Source organism: Dermacentor andersoni, chromosome 10, assembly GCF_023375885.2.
Source record: "Dermacentor andersoni chromosome 10, qqDerAnde1_hic_scaffold, whole genome shotgun sequence".
Classification (NCBI taxonomy): domain Eukaryota; kingdom Metazoa; phylum Arthropoda; class Arachnida; order Ixodida; family Ixodidae; genus Dermacentor; species Dermacentor andersoni.
The window spans coordinates 52,775,125-52,792,061 of record NC_092823.1 but is presented as its reverse complement, the minus strand read 5'-3'; the positions used below and the strand labels follow the sequence as shown (position 1 = coordinate 52,792,061).

The 16,937-nt window shown below is 41.6% G+C and overlaps 1 protein-coding gene across 4 annotated transcripts in view; it reads left to right on the top strand.

Annotated features, from left to right (window-relative positions):
- The window catches only part of LOC129380653 (tryptase-2-like), a 34,296-nt gene extending 21,928 nt beyond the window's left edge, over window positions 1-12,368 (top strand). For 2 of the 4 annotated variants that reach the window (XM_055062335.2, XM_055062334.2), the window contains 6 exons: window positions 803-876; window positions 2,034-2,155; window positions 3,233-3,371; window positions 7,468-7,582; window positions 8,139-8,287; window positions 12,073-12,368. In XM_055062335.2, the coding sequence (XP_054918310.2) occupies window positions 803-876; window positions 2,034-2,155; window positions 3,233-3,371; window positions 7,468-7,582; window positions 8,139-8,287; window positions 12,073-12,252 (779 nt within the window). In that variant the 3' untranslated portion in view covers window positions 12,253-12,368. The remainder of the gene's footprint in view (window positions 1-802; window positions 877-2,033; window positions 2,156-3,232; window positions 3,372-7,467; window positions 7,583-8,138; window positions 8,288-12,072) is intronic. The other 2 variants (XM_072284850.1, XM_055062336.2) reach the window with 2 other exon arrangements.
- Window positions 12,369-16,937: the final 4,569 nt, after the last annotated feature.

Sequence of the window (16,937 nt, the reverse complement as noted above, 5' to 3'; positions counted from 1 at the left end):
CACCGACAATAGTTTCGGGAAATATGGTGTCTGAATGCTTTTATTTCAAAGCCACGTTTATTCTGGAGATAAGATTACATCAAATGGCGTACACCTCTGTGACTTGTACGAGCAGCCTTCCATCAAAACTCTTTGTTGCGCGTAGGCCCTGTCAACATACGTACGGAGTGGAACACGCATTCTTAAACTCCACTGCTTGAATGCGCGCTAGGTGAAAAAGCTAGGGCATTCAGATTGCGTAATACACTTACGACTACAAGCAGTAGTGTCGAAATCTTTCTGTGACATTCTTACTTCTATTGGGTACTATGAAAATGAATAATTTTATTTCAATAACAGTCATATATCCGTGTAAAACTTGCACCAGTCAATCCTTACCACCTAATTGATGCATCAACTAGTTGAGAAAAAGCCGCTCAATCTGACTCATAAGTAATTCAGGAATGTGTCCATGTCTTATGATCTCAAGGCTCAATGTTATTCTGTTCTGTTTCATCGTATTCGTTTTAGGCGATTGATTTGCTTCCGCAAACGATTGCATGTTGACCTCACTGTCATGTGCCTTCGTACGAAGTGCAGTTGCTAAAGTTCTTGTACATTCTTGTGCTGCCAAATTTAACCGGCTTGCGATCAAGGATGCAAAGTTTCGGAAGATGACATTTACAGTATCAGTCGAACGGTATCGCCATTTAGTCACAGTTTACAGTGATGGACGCTTTGAAGCCTGTAGATTACGCCAATAGCACTGTGCATGGTATTGAAGATCACTGAATGTAAGCGTGGATACATTTGATGACTGCAGGCTGTGGTGTCGCAAGACCTCTTGGCCGGATCTACAATGGGAAGAAAATTGGTCGCCTTTACATGCCCTGGATAGTGAGGATACTTCATGTTTTCTCGTACTTTCCCGCAGCATGAGGAGTCATGCAGTTGTGATTATTTACATGTTGAATCTGATTAGTGGTTAGCACTAAATAATGGTCACTGTTTATTATTACAACGCGGTAAACGAAATAAAATCACGAGGACGGAGAGCTGACCAGCTTTATAAATAATAGCGTACTACCATGTACTACCATCATGCGTAATACAGCGCACTTTAGATCTGCCATCGAATGTTTTGACTCATCTGTGTAGGGTCATCATCATCATTCCCGTTTTTTACCTGCCCATTCCTCATGTAATCAATAGGTCGATTCTTACCTGCTTCGTCCTATCGTCTTCTTTATATCGTGTTATATGCGGAGATGTAACTTTTGGGACAATTTTAAATACTGCAAAGAAGTCGTGCTATGTAAGAGAGTTGGTGTGTGTTCCCCTTGTCCTTCGTCTTTTCGCGCTGTTGAGTATGTACCGACTACCCCAAGCCTTTACTGTGTTGTAAATGGGGTGGCTTTGTGTGTTTTTCATTGGATTTCTGCAAACATCCCATACCCCGACGATCGCCAGAGAATATATATTTTTATAAGTACCAAATAACCGAGGCTCACACACACTGGTATATCGCTTTGCATGCGAATGTCTAAAGCTGTATTAGAGAACGATTTGAGAGAACTGTATTACGAGCAGCAACATTTAGCATGCGCTTTTACAACGATGCTTGTCGAGTTCTTGGTCACAAATTGTTGTACCTTGCGAAGTCAGATAATGTTGCATTATACCTGAATAGATATTGTATCGACGCAATTTTGGATTATTAATTGCTTACAAGGAATCATTTATGTCGTTAAACTCCTAAATTCCTAGTCATTCCAGTACTTTTGCCGCCGCGTTACAGTACCAGATAATCTTGATGTATGAACTCCCGTAAAATATTGTGAAGTATAGTAACAGCCCCTCCCTCCCATCCACCCTATGCAAGTAAAAATTCTGATAGGTGTTCACCATGTTCATCAACAGCTGCCAACGGACCCAGTTTACTATTCTTCCCAACAGAAAATTGTGCTATGTTTGACGGAGCATAGCGAATGAATGACATACAAGCCCTAGCTTGAAGAATTAGCTGGCTCAATGCAAGTGTGTTACCCTTGCAGGTGCATGTCTCACCGGCCTCCAAGTTTGATCCTGTTACACACGAAATTACCATTCAGGATTGCGGTGGTAGCATATTATCCCCTCAGTTCATTCTGACGGCAGCGCATTGCGTGGGAACAGGGTAAGCTGAATGTACGCATGAAGAGACATGCGGCATGAGCTCCGAGATTCGAAGCTCGCACTTTTGCGATCACGCCCCAAGTAATTTAGTTTCCTAAAAAAATCACTCTCGGTAATTTCTGCGGGCGTATCAAGCGCGGGCTTTTTGATCCGCTAGAGAATGAAGCGCGTAGCAACAAAATCTTTCTTAAGTATTCATTATTACGGCTTCAAATGATATTGTGACTCAGAATTTCTCACAATAGCCGCGATGAAAGGGTGCTACGTTTAAAACTAGATAATTGCGCAAAAATTGCGCATGTATACAGAAGTGTGTTTACGAACGTGCTATTTTATGGAAAGACAAAAGGCAAAGCGTGATAACTTACGCCCCAGGTACGTCTCAAAACCGAACAATTAGGTTAGGGAAACCAATGTCGTATCTCCATTTGTTTCATGGTATAGCTAGGCTATCACGATAACACACTTTTCTCCACATATTTGTCCAAAACTCCAAGAAGCGGGGCTTCCTCTACGAACCGCAGATGAATTAGGGCTCTTACCTGTTGAAAATTATTGCTTATCAAGATCTTGGAAATAATAGCAGATGCTCAAGTTAGAGGTATGCTTTTCAATGAACCGAATTTTCACCTGATATGAAAAAAGTACACGAGGCTGAACAGTCGCTGAATTTGCTACAACCAGCAAATAAACCTTTAGAAAGTTTACACTTACACTAATAATAACATTTTTATCCTATATAACTCTTCCATTTCTTATCATAAAATCTTTGTCCTAGCCTCTAAAAAAACAATAGCACTCAAAGGTTTCCGCAAAAAGAAAACAGTTATTTGCAACTGTGCTTTCCACAATGCCGCTTGCAGCCTACATTCATAAGGATTCGACTATTTCGCCAAAAATATTGCAACTATGTCAAGCAATTTATATGCACATAAAACTGTATTGGAACGAAGCCCTAACAGAACAATTTCTTTGCGAACCAGCTTAACTCTCGTGAAATTCTGCGTATCACTGCAGTGAAATTCGAAGTATTTTCCTGCATCGCTACTGCATACAACTTTTTTTTTTCTTTTGACAGTGGCCAACGAGCAGCGGATGTTAGAGTTTATTACAATACCACACACGTAGGTAAAGGACCCTTCACTGTGACTAAAGAATTTGTAGCACACCAGCTTTACAAGAAGAACTCAGCCGGATACGACATAGCGCTTTTAAAGGTAAGGCATTTAGCAATGTTTAACCAGAAAATATTTTTATTTTATTGGCTTCCCAGGTTTTCTTTTGCGCAGGAAAGCCTTCTCTTAACATACTCATTCAGTAATGGTTCTAACGAAAGGCCGTCGTGTACAAAATATTCAATTGCTAAACATAAGTTCCAGCTTTGTCTTAGAAAACGCTTAAGAAATATTCTTAGGTTGAACGCGTTATATATGTCATTGCACGCATTGCAACTTATTGTAGCCCTGCTTTAGAGTTGTTTCACTTCCGTACGATTGGCTTGCTGTGGAAACTGTACAAAACCTCAGACTCCGTCAGCATTCGTCAAGTTGGTAGACCGAGTAAGGCCGGCTGAGTCCAAATATCTGGACACTCAGGGTGAATGACGTCAAAATTAATGGAATATTTACTCAACAGAGCTGAATTAGGATGGCCACTTTAGCAGACTTATGGACTTTTCAGCACAATCTGTTCTCTAAGACAGGTCGAAGGCAGTACGAATCGAAAACGAAAGGAGATCTTGGTTTGCTGTCAGGGGTACCGCTACATCTTGGACGAAGGCAGTACGCATATTATTTTTTATTTACTTGTGCAGCAATACCCCTCAAGATCCACAGATGAGGGTTATACACAGGCTAGAGGGAGGGGGGGGGGGGGTTTGATCAGAACTTATAGAACTTGTCATTCAGACTATGATACAACCAGTGGCATTATAACGTCTACAAAAGCATGAACAGAACAGATAAGCAAAAAACAAAATAACAATTTTCGATGAAATATAAGCTAAAAAATACAAATCGAATGGAGCGATTTGCAGTTACACAAAAGATATATTCTAATGGGACATACATTAGTGCACTACGGATATTAGACTTAAACCACTGGCTGAAAAACCGCTGATTTTCATATAATCAGACATGGAAAATATTGATAACAAAATATGTTATTTTGATTTACGTTGCAAGGCATTATCGAATTCAGCAAACGAACACGGCAAGCCTCACAGCCTGTATAGCCCAGTAACACTTGAATAATTAATACAGGAAAGTGCTAGGTGAGCGCATTTATCGCATACATGAGCACAACTATACATCGTTGGCACGATGTCAAATGATGCTTGAAGATTAATCGCTAAACGTACGTTAGTCACAGCTCAACGTGTGAATTAGCTCTTGGAATCGTGTTATGTCAGGCTGATTGGCGATGCGTGGAGGTAGATTATTCAATTCAATGAAAGTGCGAGGAATGAATTACACGGAAAGCTGTCTTGTTTACGCGTTTGATCTTATAATGATGGTCTCGGCAGGGAAACCTGGCTGTGGGTTTCTGGAAGAAATCGTGACGCATTGGTGGATGGTAACTAATCTTGTCAAGGAGTGAAAGACGAGATATATTGCGGCGACAGGATAGTTGACGCACTTCAGTGCATGTATTCATAGAAGTGACGCTAGCGAAACTTGAGTACTCACAGTGAATAATTGGACAGGAAGGTTTCGCAACGATTATGTGTGAGCAATATTGTAACTCTGCTCCGGGTCGCAGATGGCGAACGGGTATTTTACTTTTGCGCAAATAAATGAAACGTAAGCAAGTATACGAATGGGAGCTGGAGCGTCTTGTAGTTTGCACTTGAACAGCCCTAAGGATCGGTTGTGAGATGCAAGCATATGATCAGTGGGGCACTTCCATGCTAAGTTTGGCTGCAAGTGCCAAAATATGGCCATTTTTTCTTCAATCCCGTGTGGAAAAATTATAAGTTGAACTCATGTCAGCGTACATATAAAATACATGGTCAGCTAGCTCAACCTACCCACCTTGTGGAAGAATACGCGTTGTTCAAAATGGAGGAGTAAAATACTCATGACATAACTTCAGAAGCATTATCTTTGTGCCGCGCTATGTAGAATTACGGTGCTTAAATATTGCACGTCAGCTTAACTCTAGTGTGCCCATCAAAAGCACCATATTATTTTGATTTACGTTGCAAAGCATTGTCAAATTCAGCAAACGAACACGGCAAGCCTCACAGCCTGTATAGCCCAGTTACCAAAGCGCCCAGCACAACAACTAATCGCCCGGTCAATTATGCAGTAAAAAACAGCTTTATCCACAAACGTGCGCGGTCAAATTTTAGGCTGCCTATTTGTTTACGCATTAAAATAAAATCTTGCAAATGTACGAGCATATTCGAATCTATAATACGCAAAGCATAAGCGTGTGAACAAATGATTTAGACTATTTAAAGGATTTAGAGAAAAAATGATAATAAGGATGCGTACAACCTTGGGATAACAGGTGTATGCAGAGGAAGGTACGACATGCATCAGACAACGTTTCGGAATTCAGTACCTACAGAGTCCCAGTGGGACATGCCCTTACTTAATGATAGGTCTAAAACAGCAAGCCCCATTGGCGCATACCGAATACCTAATAAAATAAAAGTAAAGCAAATGGAAGAGTTCGTGAGTTGCAACTTATCATATTGTGAACGGATTGGTGTGCTTTAGATATTCTCTAAAACAGGCACAATGTCTTCATGTTTAATGTAGAAATGTTAGTGTAGTGGGATATGCCTCTGGAGGAGCGGCCGTGAACCTAGTGAGAAATTTATAGCGGTTAACTCAAAGCAAATGAAGTAAATCAATGAATCTTTTAAACATACCGTGACATTCCATTAAAAAGCAGCGTGCTAAAGAGATGCTTCGGAACCTAAAATGTGAGCGGGCTTCATGTGGGAAGCCATTTTTTAATCTTTAGCTTTGGGAGACTGAAAAGGAAGTGTATGTGTGTGAAGTGGTAAGCACGTCAGAACATGCATATATATATATATATATATATATATATATATATATATATATTGCACAGCTGGTGGTGGTCTTCTCCAGGCCACCACCAGTGACTCTTGGCTCCTCGAAGAGACAGGTCGTGAGTCAAGGGAACTCCCGGCTGAATGCTAACGCACTTCTCTCGCATTCCGGACTATTTCGTTTTGCAGGACTGAGGTGGAACTGCGTGGTTGGTGTAAAATGTTTATACCTTGTTACGTATGTTTTCCGTGGGAATGGTACGTAGCTGTACCTGCCATTCTGGGAAAAATGGCTGAGAACCCAGTGGCAAATACTGAGTGATTGCATTAAGTAATGTAAATCAATATCCTAGTAGAATATTTCGACATTCAAAGAATAGATCGTTGTACTGTAGAAATGCCTGTGATCCGAGAATACATGTCCAGATTTTCTGTAGAAATTCACGTTTTTATTTAGTTCTGGACCTACGTTGTCCGCGGAGAAGGCTTACGGGACCCACGCCATGGGTACTTTCACTTAATATTTGTGTATATATCCACAAATATACTCACCATGACAGCAGCCACGCTCAGGAAACTCAGGGATGATTGGAAAATAAAGCTGAACGTTGAAAACGCCACCAGTCCCTCTCAACGTTGGACACAATTGCCTCTACAAATTTCGCACGGCTAGTGCGAACGACAACTGCATAACTGATCGTCAACATCCTTTGGAATACAGGGGCCGGGCCAGAGAGGCATGACGTAAGATCGACAATTCTGGCAGAAGCATTCGCTTAATGATCGTTTTATGCATCTCCTAGCTATAAGTGTACAGTGCTTCGTAATTGAAACGCTATGGTCGGCGCGCATCGCGACTGGCACTTTCTGCATTACCGGTGAACACCGTGTGATTGCCGAGAGGCCGAGTGCGTTCTACAATACATCACACACGTCTTCGCTTTCATGTGATACGAGAATGCATCAGCTTGGTGTCTCCGACGCCCACAAGTGGCACAAAATGTGGATAAGCCATGTGTTCTGGGCATTGCGTTGCAATGGCTGAATACTGCGTATTGGGCCCACTTTATGCCGAGCATGTTGTGCCCTTCGCGAAATACTCTGACACTGCTGTATGAAATTTGTAATGCTGTGTTTCTCTCAAGCCTCAGCGGGCGCCTACTATTCTAATTGTTGCTGCTTTCTACCAGAATGTTTACGTGCGAAATGCTAAACTTTGCCGATTTTGGCTTGTAACCTCAACTGAAACCGGTTTATTGCCTTATCATGTGTCCTTCTTTTAATTCCAGCTGGCGGAACCTCTTCAGTTTGACGAATATGTGAGACCGATATGTTTACCTTTACGTCCACGGTTTCTGACGAACAAGGACGCATTCATAGCTGGGTGGGGAAGGTCAAACGAGAGTACGTAGTGTGAAAACTAATTTCAAACTAAGGACAAAAAATATTAATAAAACTAAGGCTTTAGAATGTATGACCATAGTAAATACATCCGTGAAACAACTTAGCACTTGCCAAAGTTTTGTCTTCAGTACTAGAACATAACACATCTAAAAAACGGCCGTGTACAAGCAAGAGTCTCCATGTGACATCGCGCCATCAGAAAGCCTCGAACTACCGCTGATTTCTCAAGGATGGCAAACTACAATATTGCAATATATTGGACTATAATGTTAATTTAGTAATCTATGCTGCAGTACACTATCTATGCTGCAGTCACAAAACGATTTTGGGTACAGAGGTTCAAACGATATGATTTGCAATTCATCCTGCGATACCGTAAATAGTAGAAGAGGCCGCTCACATGCATTCACCTTCTGCCTGGCCAGTATTTAAATTAGGTTAACTGGTTCTACACTATCAGGGACGCAGAGGCGAACATTTTTGCTTTGCCATAAAGCTGATTCGATGTACTTCGAAGCATCAGTTGTGCAAAACTTGCGCCCTTTTTCATTACCAGCTGCATCGTCACCTTGGCTCCACTACTTCAAGACAAAGATTCTGCCATTTCATGAATGCCAGAGGACATACGAGTCTCTGCAAAGGAAGGACGCTGTCGGAAGTGCGGAACTTGTTTGCGCAGGAGTAAAAGGCAAATCCATATGTGTGGTAAGACTTTATATCAACAGTGCTGCATCCAACTTATTTAGGTAAATGACTGAATATTTTTTTTATACTATATGTGGTAATGTGACCACTCACTGCCTCCGGAGTAAAATGTGTGAATGGGGCGAATGTATTAATATCTGTTGTGTGTACACTTACTGAAAATGATAAATTGTAGTTCATATTCATGCAGATTCATGCTGTCTACAGCATTATTTCACGGGGTAAGTGGAGTGCGTTACGAATCACAAAACATGCCGTTTTGTATTGTAACGTAGGGCAAATGTCAGTATGGTCGAGTAAAATGAAACAAAAACACGCATATTGACCTTATATTTTTTTATTTATAACAAAATAGCATGATACCATTATTCGGGCAACTGCCGTTTTGCTTTCGAAAAAAATATTGGTATTGCAATGACCCTAAGTAAGAACTAAATATTGCTTTGTTTATTGTATAAAATTGCTCGTTTTGCCACTGTTCATTGGGCAAAATGAAATCGCCTTAGGGGAAAATGAGACGCGCACAAAAGTAACAGAATTCATTACTTGCAAACGATGCACTTAGCAGGTTTCGAGGCCCACCAAGCAGGTTTGATTCACCCAATCACTGCAACGTCTGTGTTGAATCCACACAGAGTATGCTGTTCTGCTGCACAACTTCTTCCAAAAAAGACACCTCCGGTTGCTTTTGGTACAAGTCGTCTTACTGGCGGAACGCCCTTTTATCTTCTTTTACGCTGAATGAATACTATGAATACTTTCACCTTCGCTCGCTTCATTTCGGCTTCCTGTACGATTCCTGTATTTCGGGTGACTGCGAGCCTTACAGCAGCTTTTCCCAACAACTTGTTTTTGCGACTAGATGTGCTCTGTGTTTTGTGCCTTCATTCTTTGCCTTCATTCTTCTGGGCCCTGGAGAAACTTCTTACAAGGTATTTGCAGCAACTTTGTATATAAGGCCTCTGCAGGGTTTCTTTTTTTTTTCGAGACACCAAAATCTGCGATGGGGCTAGAATTAGGCTGTTCCAATTATGAAAAGCATCAGTATTTTTTGTATATATTTTTTGGCCAACGCAGCACCGAATTTTCTTTTTTTTACGTCCGGCTCTTTTAATTGAGACATTACCATACAAATTCAACAGCGCGGTAAAAAATGATGGGCTGAGTAAAAATATTTTAAAGCCGCTTTAGAATAGAATATTAAAATAGCTTTAGAGCCTTAGAATAACAATCATATAATTTCTCTGCACTTAAAATTCAGACGTACGGAGCTGAAACTTTGTGCAAATGTAGCTAGTAAGATGATGAAATAGTGTTTTTCTGTAGGTAGAGTACAACACAATGAAGGTATTGTACACGCCAGAATAGGTAGGTGAGCAGCATCTCTGCGTCATCTTGCTGGGTCCTGAACTGACAGGCACTCTGTCAGCATCTTGCCTTCAGTGCACATTGGTTCATCAAGACAATTTTTCAGTCAAAGAGAATGAATAAATATTATCAGCTGCCAGTGAAATATTAGGCACTAAGAATACACATTTTGTAGATAAGAAGCAGTAAACTCCTAAGGGTGCGTTTTCTTCATGTCCCAGTTTGCCCTGCGCTAGACTTAATAAGCTATTCCTATATAATTATGATCCTATATAGAATAACCATGCGCGAAAAGTAATAGTAAAACGTTTTTATGCTTGCACAATTTTCAAGAAAGGAGTACAATTACCAAGGCCTAAATTCATTGAAACTAAAGCGTGGAAAGCAAAGAGAACAACATCTTTTTCGGTAGTCGTAGCTTCTTCAAAAATATCTACATTCGTCACAAGAAGAGTGTAAATTATTATATACGTATGTCATCGGAAAATTTTGGGTAATACAGCATTCGCTAAATGAAGCAGTACAGTAGCTTTAAAATTGCGCTTGGTGAAGGCGGTTCTCTAAAAAACAAATACTAGAAATAGTAAATGCGATAAAATAGTATTTGTTGACGCACAAGCTGATCATCTTTAATGCAGTGGCATACTTCTTGTTCAAAAAAAAAACTTGGATGCGTGGTTTCATTACAGGTAAAAGCATGCTTGGAGCAAAAAAGATGTTTTGATTTTCATTATAAGTGCAGCCTTGCGCAATTATCACCGGTTTGGCGATTCTTCAGTTTGGTTATCGTGTAATCACTGTAGAAAAAAAATTGTTGGTTAGGTCACTTTCACGTGTCACATGCACGTGATAATGAAGTCCAATACGTCTGCAAGCTGTGAACATGTATCAATTGCAATCCACTACGCATATCATAAAAAGAAGTATATTTAGCCATAAGCCCTCAGGCCAATGGACTGCGTACTAAGTTACTGTTAGTGACATCGGCCAAAAACGCGCGGACATAGATGACCATGCGGGTTATCCTGGGTATTCCTACCCGCCTCACACTTTCGTTGTGCACGTGGAGCTAATGAAAATGAAAATAAATTACAGAACAGACATAATAGCCAGATATATTCCTCATTTATTGATGGAATCATCTGGACAACGATATACCTCAGCCTTCTGTGCCGTTTACAATTTGTCAACCATTCGTGTTTTTTTTTTTGTGGTCCCTGCATTAAAAGACTCAACACTCAGCACAAAAGGTGCTTCTCGTTCTTCTCGGCTAAGAGTTTAGTCCATACGCTGATGTGGTTTCCCTTGTAGCTGCCATATGAAAATTTCACACTTTCAAAATATGCAAACATACTCTTCACAGCGAAGCCTTAAATGCACGATATGTGGTAGAGCGTAAGAGCACTGCCACTTCTTTCTTGGTTGGGGCTTTATATAGAAGAAGGAGATACAACGAATAGCCCCAGTCACGCTACTTCAGCCAATTGCACGAATGTATGCACCTAGTGACTGTTCTTGAGTCGGTTAACTGAGGCCAGGTAGAGTGTTGACCGATTGAAACTCGATACTTGGAGCGCATGCTGACCAGAAATTTTCGCGCCCCCGGCGAGCGCAGGTTTATGACCTAGCAGCCAAACACAGTCGCATAGTGCCACAAAGCCAGTCACTCTGACCGTATATAGCACTGCATCTGAAAAGTATCGTTAGACCATACAAACGGCAAAAACTGCTTCTGAAATCACACCCTCCGAACACTGCGTCTGAACATTGAGCGGTGCGAGGATCAAACCCAGTCAGTCGTCGGCAATTAACGGTGATTGTGTTTAATAAACTTGTAAACCACTTACTTTGAGCCCTGCTTTTGTGCAAGCCAAAGTATGTGAAAAAGAAACAAAGAACACTGCCCATTTCAAGCCATGTTACTTCGTGTCAAATTATCGTAATCCACTGCCTGCAAAGTTTTCGACATATGTGTAATAGCACCTGCGCTGGTACGATGACAAGTAGAACGAGAGTAGGGCAACGACAGAAACTCAAGCGGAACCGTTAGTGGCTGCTATGACGATGACGTTCTTAAATGACAGTTATTCACGATAGACAAAATCAAAATTGCTTCTTTGGTTTCTCTAATCGACTGTGTGGCCTACTTCAAAATTATCTTGTCGATTGTTGAACAAGCATTGGAGATACCACACTATCACAGGAGAAGGTTTGTACATGGTTGTCTCTGTACAACCAGTATCTAAGAAATCTGCAAGAAGCTAGCGCGACAAAGTTTCAGCACGTAACCAAATCAGGGCGCATCCCCAGCATTCATCACACATAGTATCGCACCTTGCACACGTGAGCTTGCCGTAGATTGCCGGCACCAACTAGGTGCGCTGTAGGTTCCGGCTAACATTTCATTATCTCGGCAGGGTGACTCGGGCGGGCCATTGACCATCTGGCAAAGAAATCGTCAAAGATACCTGCAAGTCGGTATAGCGTCCTTCAGCACCAAGAGGGGCGGATGCACTAATCAGCAACACCCGTCTGGATTCACCCGTGTGTCGCACTTCGTGCCCTGGATCCGAAGATTGATGCAGGAAGACTGGTGAATCACGCAAGATGAAAGTGGTCGTACGTGTAAGGAAGTGGTGCGGATTTTCGCAATACATGTCTTGACGACTAATGAATTCGGAAAGCCTAAATAAACGTGACTCCAGTGATCGAACGCGGCGTGAAATTTTCTTGCGCAGAAGGTGTTTTTGGTGTTTTCACGTGCATTCAAGGTCACAAGAGACTCAACCAAGCTCTCCTCGCTCACGTCTAATATCCCGATCGCTGTCTTATAAATTCGTGAACCATTTCTTGTGCTTATAGAAAATATAAGTATACGCTTTGCGAAGTTCATATACACATGTCATGCTGAACAATTACTCGACCAATAGCATAACACAGTACAAGCACGTTCAATGAGGAAAAATATGAGCGTGCATTAAGCAACGCACCAATGCCAAATGGTGCCATCTTTGTAATATGAGCAGTATCGTTAACAAACTTAGGTTTGGGGTCGAGATGAACGCCGAGGAAAGATACACTATCACTGACAAAAATAAATGCGGATCACTTGTGATGCCTGGTAATGAGGGTAACTTACGTTCAGGTGACCTAAAAACCATATATTTACATTTATTTGGAGTAATAAGTACTTTTCATGTCACCACTTGGACGCGCTATAAAGAACAGTATTCATTTGGTAGTGACAGTGTTAATACATGTATAAGCAAAGGAAATATTGTTGTCGGCATATAAAATACAGTGAGCCATGTTTATACTGTCCGGGTGATAATCGACGTGAACTAAGAAAAAATAAGTAATGGACCAAGTAATGAGCCTTGAGGCAGCACTTGCTAAGTTGTTTTAGTAGCGGAAAAACAGCCTAAAACGTATATTGTGTGCTTTCTGTTCAGCAGGTAACCTTTAAGAACTTGAGGGCTGGACCTGAACTACAGTATGCTGCGAGTTCGTTAGACAAGCCGAGATGATTAATGGTGTCAAATGCTTCTGTGAAGCCCCCCCCCCCCCAAAAAAAAAGAACGAATCAACTACACATTCTGAATCAATAGAGCGTTTGAAATAGCCTGTTAGGGAAAGCACGGCAAGGTTAGTGGAACTTCTAGCTCGAAAATGAAATTTGCATAGCTTCAGTGAATAAACTTCTTTCAGGTATTTGTTGAGGCAAATTATAATTTTTTGATCAGTTTACTAAGGGAAGAGAGAATACAGATGGGACGGTAGTTGTAAACTGACAGTCTATTGCCCTTTATATATATCGGAACAACTTTAGCTAGTTTTAGAGAATTAGGAAAGGTGACCCCCTTGAACGCAAGATCTATAATTACAGAAAGAGCTTCACAAATGACATCGACTACAGGTTTTACGTGCCTTAATAAAATTTTATCTGTAACGAGGCTGGTCTCATTAAGACTTTTGATTGCTGTTGACACATCAACAGGGGACACGGCAAAAAGAAAAAAAAAGGAGTTGTTAGAAAGATTTAAGTTACAATGTGAAGTGCTATGTCATTGCCTGAATATTTCGGAAATGTAGTCACTAAATGCGTCGGCAACACTGGTAGGGCTATCATGTGTACTGCCTTCAAATATTAAGGATGAACCCTATGGCGATCGATTTAAGAAATCGTTTAAGAGCTACCATTGTCTCTTAGAACTGTTTGAGGCATTAGATAATTGATTTTCATAGCATGTTTTGTTATAATTTTTCTATGACATGAAACAGTGTTGGAATATTGGTTATAGCGCGAAGTTAAATCAGCGCCAAATGGTAGTATTTTATTCTTTCTGCAGAGGTTATCTTTCTTCTTTATGCTTTTTAGCAATCCCTGCGATAACCACGGATTCTTGGGATATTTGTATCTCCTTTTACGTTTTATTGTTGTTGTGCACTGGATCACGGCCTTGAGAAAATGTAAACTTGTTGAAGGCCTGATCTGCATCACATAACGGTGTAACGCTCGACCACTCAGTTGTAGTTATGTAATTAGAGAATAATTCTTGGTAGAATATGAAAGTGTCACGATTAAGTGTTCTGAAGGGCTTCATCACGTTGGATGCAAGAAAACAAAGCGTGGGGCTTGCTGCGCGCCTCCCTAACTTTGGAGAATCTTATTAACCTTAAAAAAGTAGAATCCGAAGGCAGGAGAACGCGCCGACAGGCAAGAAGAGAGAGTTGGCAGAAGTTTTTATCGGGTATCAACTCGTATACAGATGAGGCCAAAGTCTGGAACAGGGTTCATAGGATAAGAGGTCGACAAACATACTCCCTCACTTTGGTAGACACACAAGGCGATACCCTGCAAGACCAGGCAGATTTACTTGGGGAGAGTTTTGAGACCGTGTCAAGTTCAACCGATTATTCACAATCTTTTCTCAAATACAAACAAATAGACGAACCTAAGCCATTCTCAAGAAAAAGTCGAGAGAATGAGCCTTACAATCGTCCTTTTAGTATTGCCGAGTTGAGAGATGCCTTGAGCGCATGCAACACCTCTGCACCGGGATCTGACAGAATCATGTATGAAATGATGAAAAACTTATACAATGACACCCAAGTTGCACTACTCGCACTTTTAAACAACATTTGGGCTGTAGGATACCTTCAAAGTGCATGGAAAGAAGCCACTGTGGTTCCTGTTTTGAAACAAGGCAAAGATCCTTCCTCAGTGGCAAGCTACCGCCCGTAGCGCTCACAAGTTGCCTTTGTAAGGTATTTGATCAAATGAATCATCGGCGACTCATTCACTTCCTTGAACTGAGTAAAATGCTTGACCCCTAACAGTGTGGCTTCAGAGAAGGGCGCTCCGCAACTGATCATCTTGTTCGTATTGAAGGAAATATCCGGGACGCATTTGTACACAAACAATTTTTCTTAACCATATTCCTCGATATGGAGAAAGCGTACGACACAACATGGCGTTACGTAATCTTAAGAGACTTGTCAGATATGGGCATTTATGTTAATAGGCTAAATCTAATAGAAAGCTATCTGTCCAATCGTACCTTCCGGGTAAATGACGGCAATATATATCCCGTCTTTTTACGCAAGAAACCCAAGGAGGCGTGCTCAGCTGCACGCTCTTCATCTTGAAGATGTACACGATTCGTGCTTCAGTAGCACCGGCCATCTTTTATTCTGTCTACATGGACGACCTTCAAATAGCTTTCAAATCCTGTAACCTCGCAGTGTGCGAGAGACAGGGACCACATCGCCTGAACAAAGTGTCAAAGTGGGCAGACAAAAATTGATTTAAGATCAATCCTAGGAAAAGTTCTTGTGTTCTTTTTACAAGAAAGAGAGGCCTGATCCCAGATCCTTGCTTAGAACTGTGTGGACAACAGATACCTGTAACAAAGAACCCAAATTTCCAGGTGTTTTACTTGACTACAGAATCACTTTCGCCTCACACATTAAACAACTTAATGAAAAATCTCTAAAACCAATGAACATATTGAAACTTCAATCCCAGACTACATAGGGAATTGACAGGAAGTGTTTAATGAATCTCTATAAAAGCCTGATTCGATCACGATTGGACTATGGTGCCGTGATTTATCACTCTGCCGCCCCGAGCGCGCTAAAGATGCTAGACCCAGTCCACCATCTAGGAATCCGACTGGCCACTGGCGCTTTCTGAACAAGTCCCATTCAAAGTTTATATGCAGAATCAAATGAGTGGTCACGTCATCTGCAGAGAACATACATCAGCCAAACATATTTTCTGAAAGTCCACTCTAATCCTCAACATCCGTGTTTTAATACCGTTAACGATATGACATATGTTAGACTCTTTCGTAATCGTCCCTCCGTAAGACAGCCTTTCTCGCTGCGTGTGAGGGAGCTTAGTCATGAAATGCCTGTCCCACTTCTCGAGCTTCGCCGAATGCATCCAGCCATGCTGTTACCTCCTTGGGAGTGGCAGCTGATAGAAAGCGATATATCTTTCACGCAAATTGCAAACAAACAATCCTGCACTGAGTTCTACACAGACACATCGAAGTCACACGACGGGGTGTCCTATGCAGCCGTCGGTCCATCCTTCTCGGAATCCGATGTACTGCATCCGGAAACTAGTATCTTTACGGCTGAGGCCTACGCACTATTGTCGGCTGTGAAGCATATCAGGAAATCAAAACTGCAGAAATCAGTTATATATAACGACTTCATTAGTGTTGTGAAGACCTTGATGTCATTCTGTAACCACAAAACTCCGGTAATTAGTGAACTCTACTCCGTCCTGTGGAAAGCTTATACATCTAACCAACATGCCATGGGCGCCTGGACATAGCGGCAACATGGGTGCCTGGGCATTGGGGCATCGAGGGTAAAGTCCTAGCGGACCAGATGGCCACATCAATTTCATTCTATGCAGCTAATCCTACTGCTTCGGTCCCAGTCACACACCTGAAGCCTTTGTTAAGAAGGAAAGTGCGAAATCACTGGCAACGTATGTGGGACGCAGAAGTAAATAACATACTGCACGTGAAAAAGCCACGGCTAGGTTCTTGGCCCTCCGTAACGAAATCACGGCGAACAGACGTCCTATTCTGTCGCCTCAGAATGCTCAACATCATCAAGTATGCTCAACCAACTTGCCCACCTCAAGCTCCTGCTGCCTCAGAATAGGACACACGTTTGGCACGCATAACTTTTTACTCACTGAAAATGATCATCCAACCTGCGGTAGATGCGGGGAGAGGCTGACCGTCCTCCACGTCCTCCT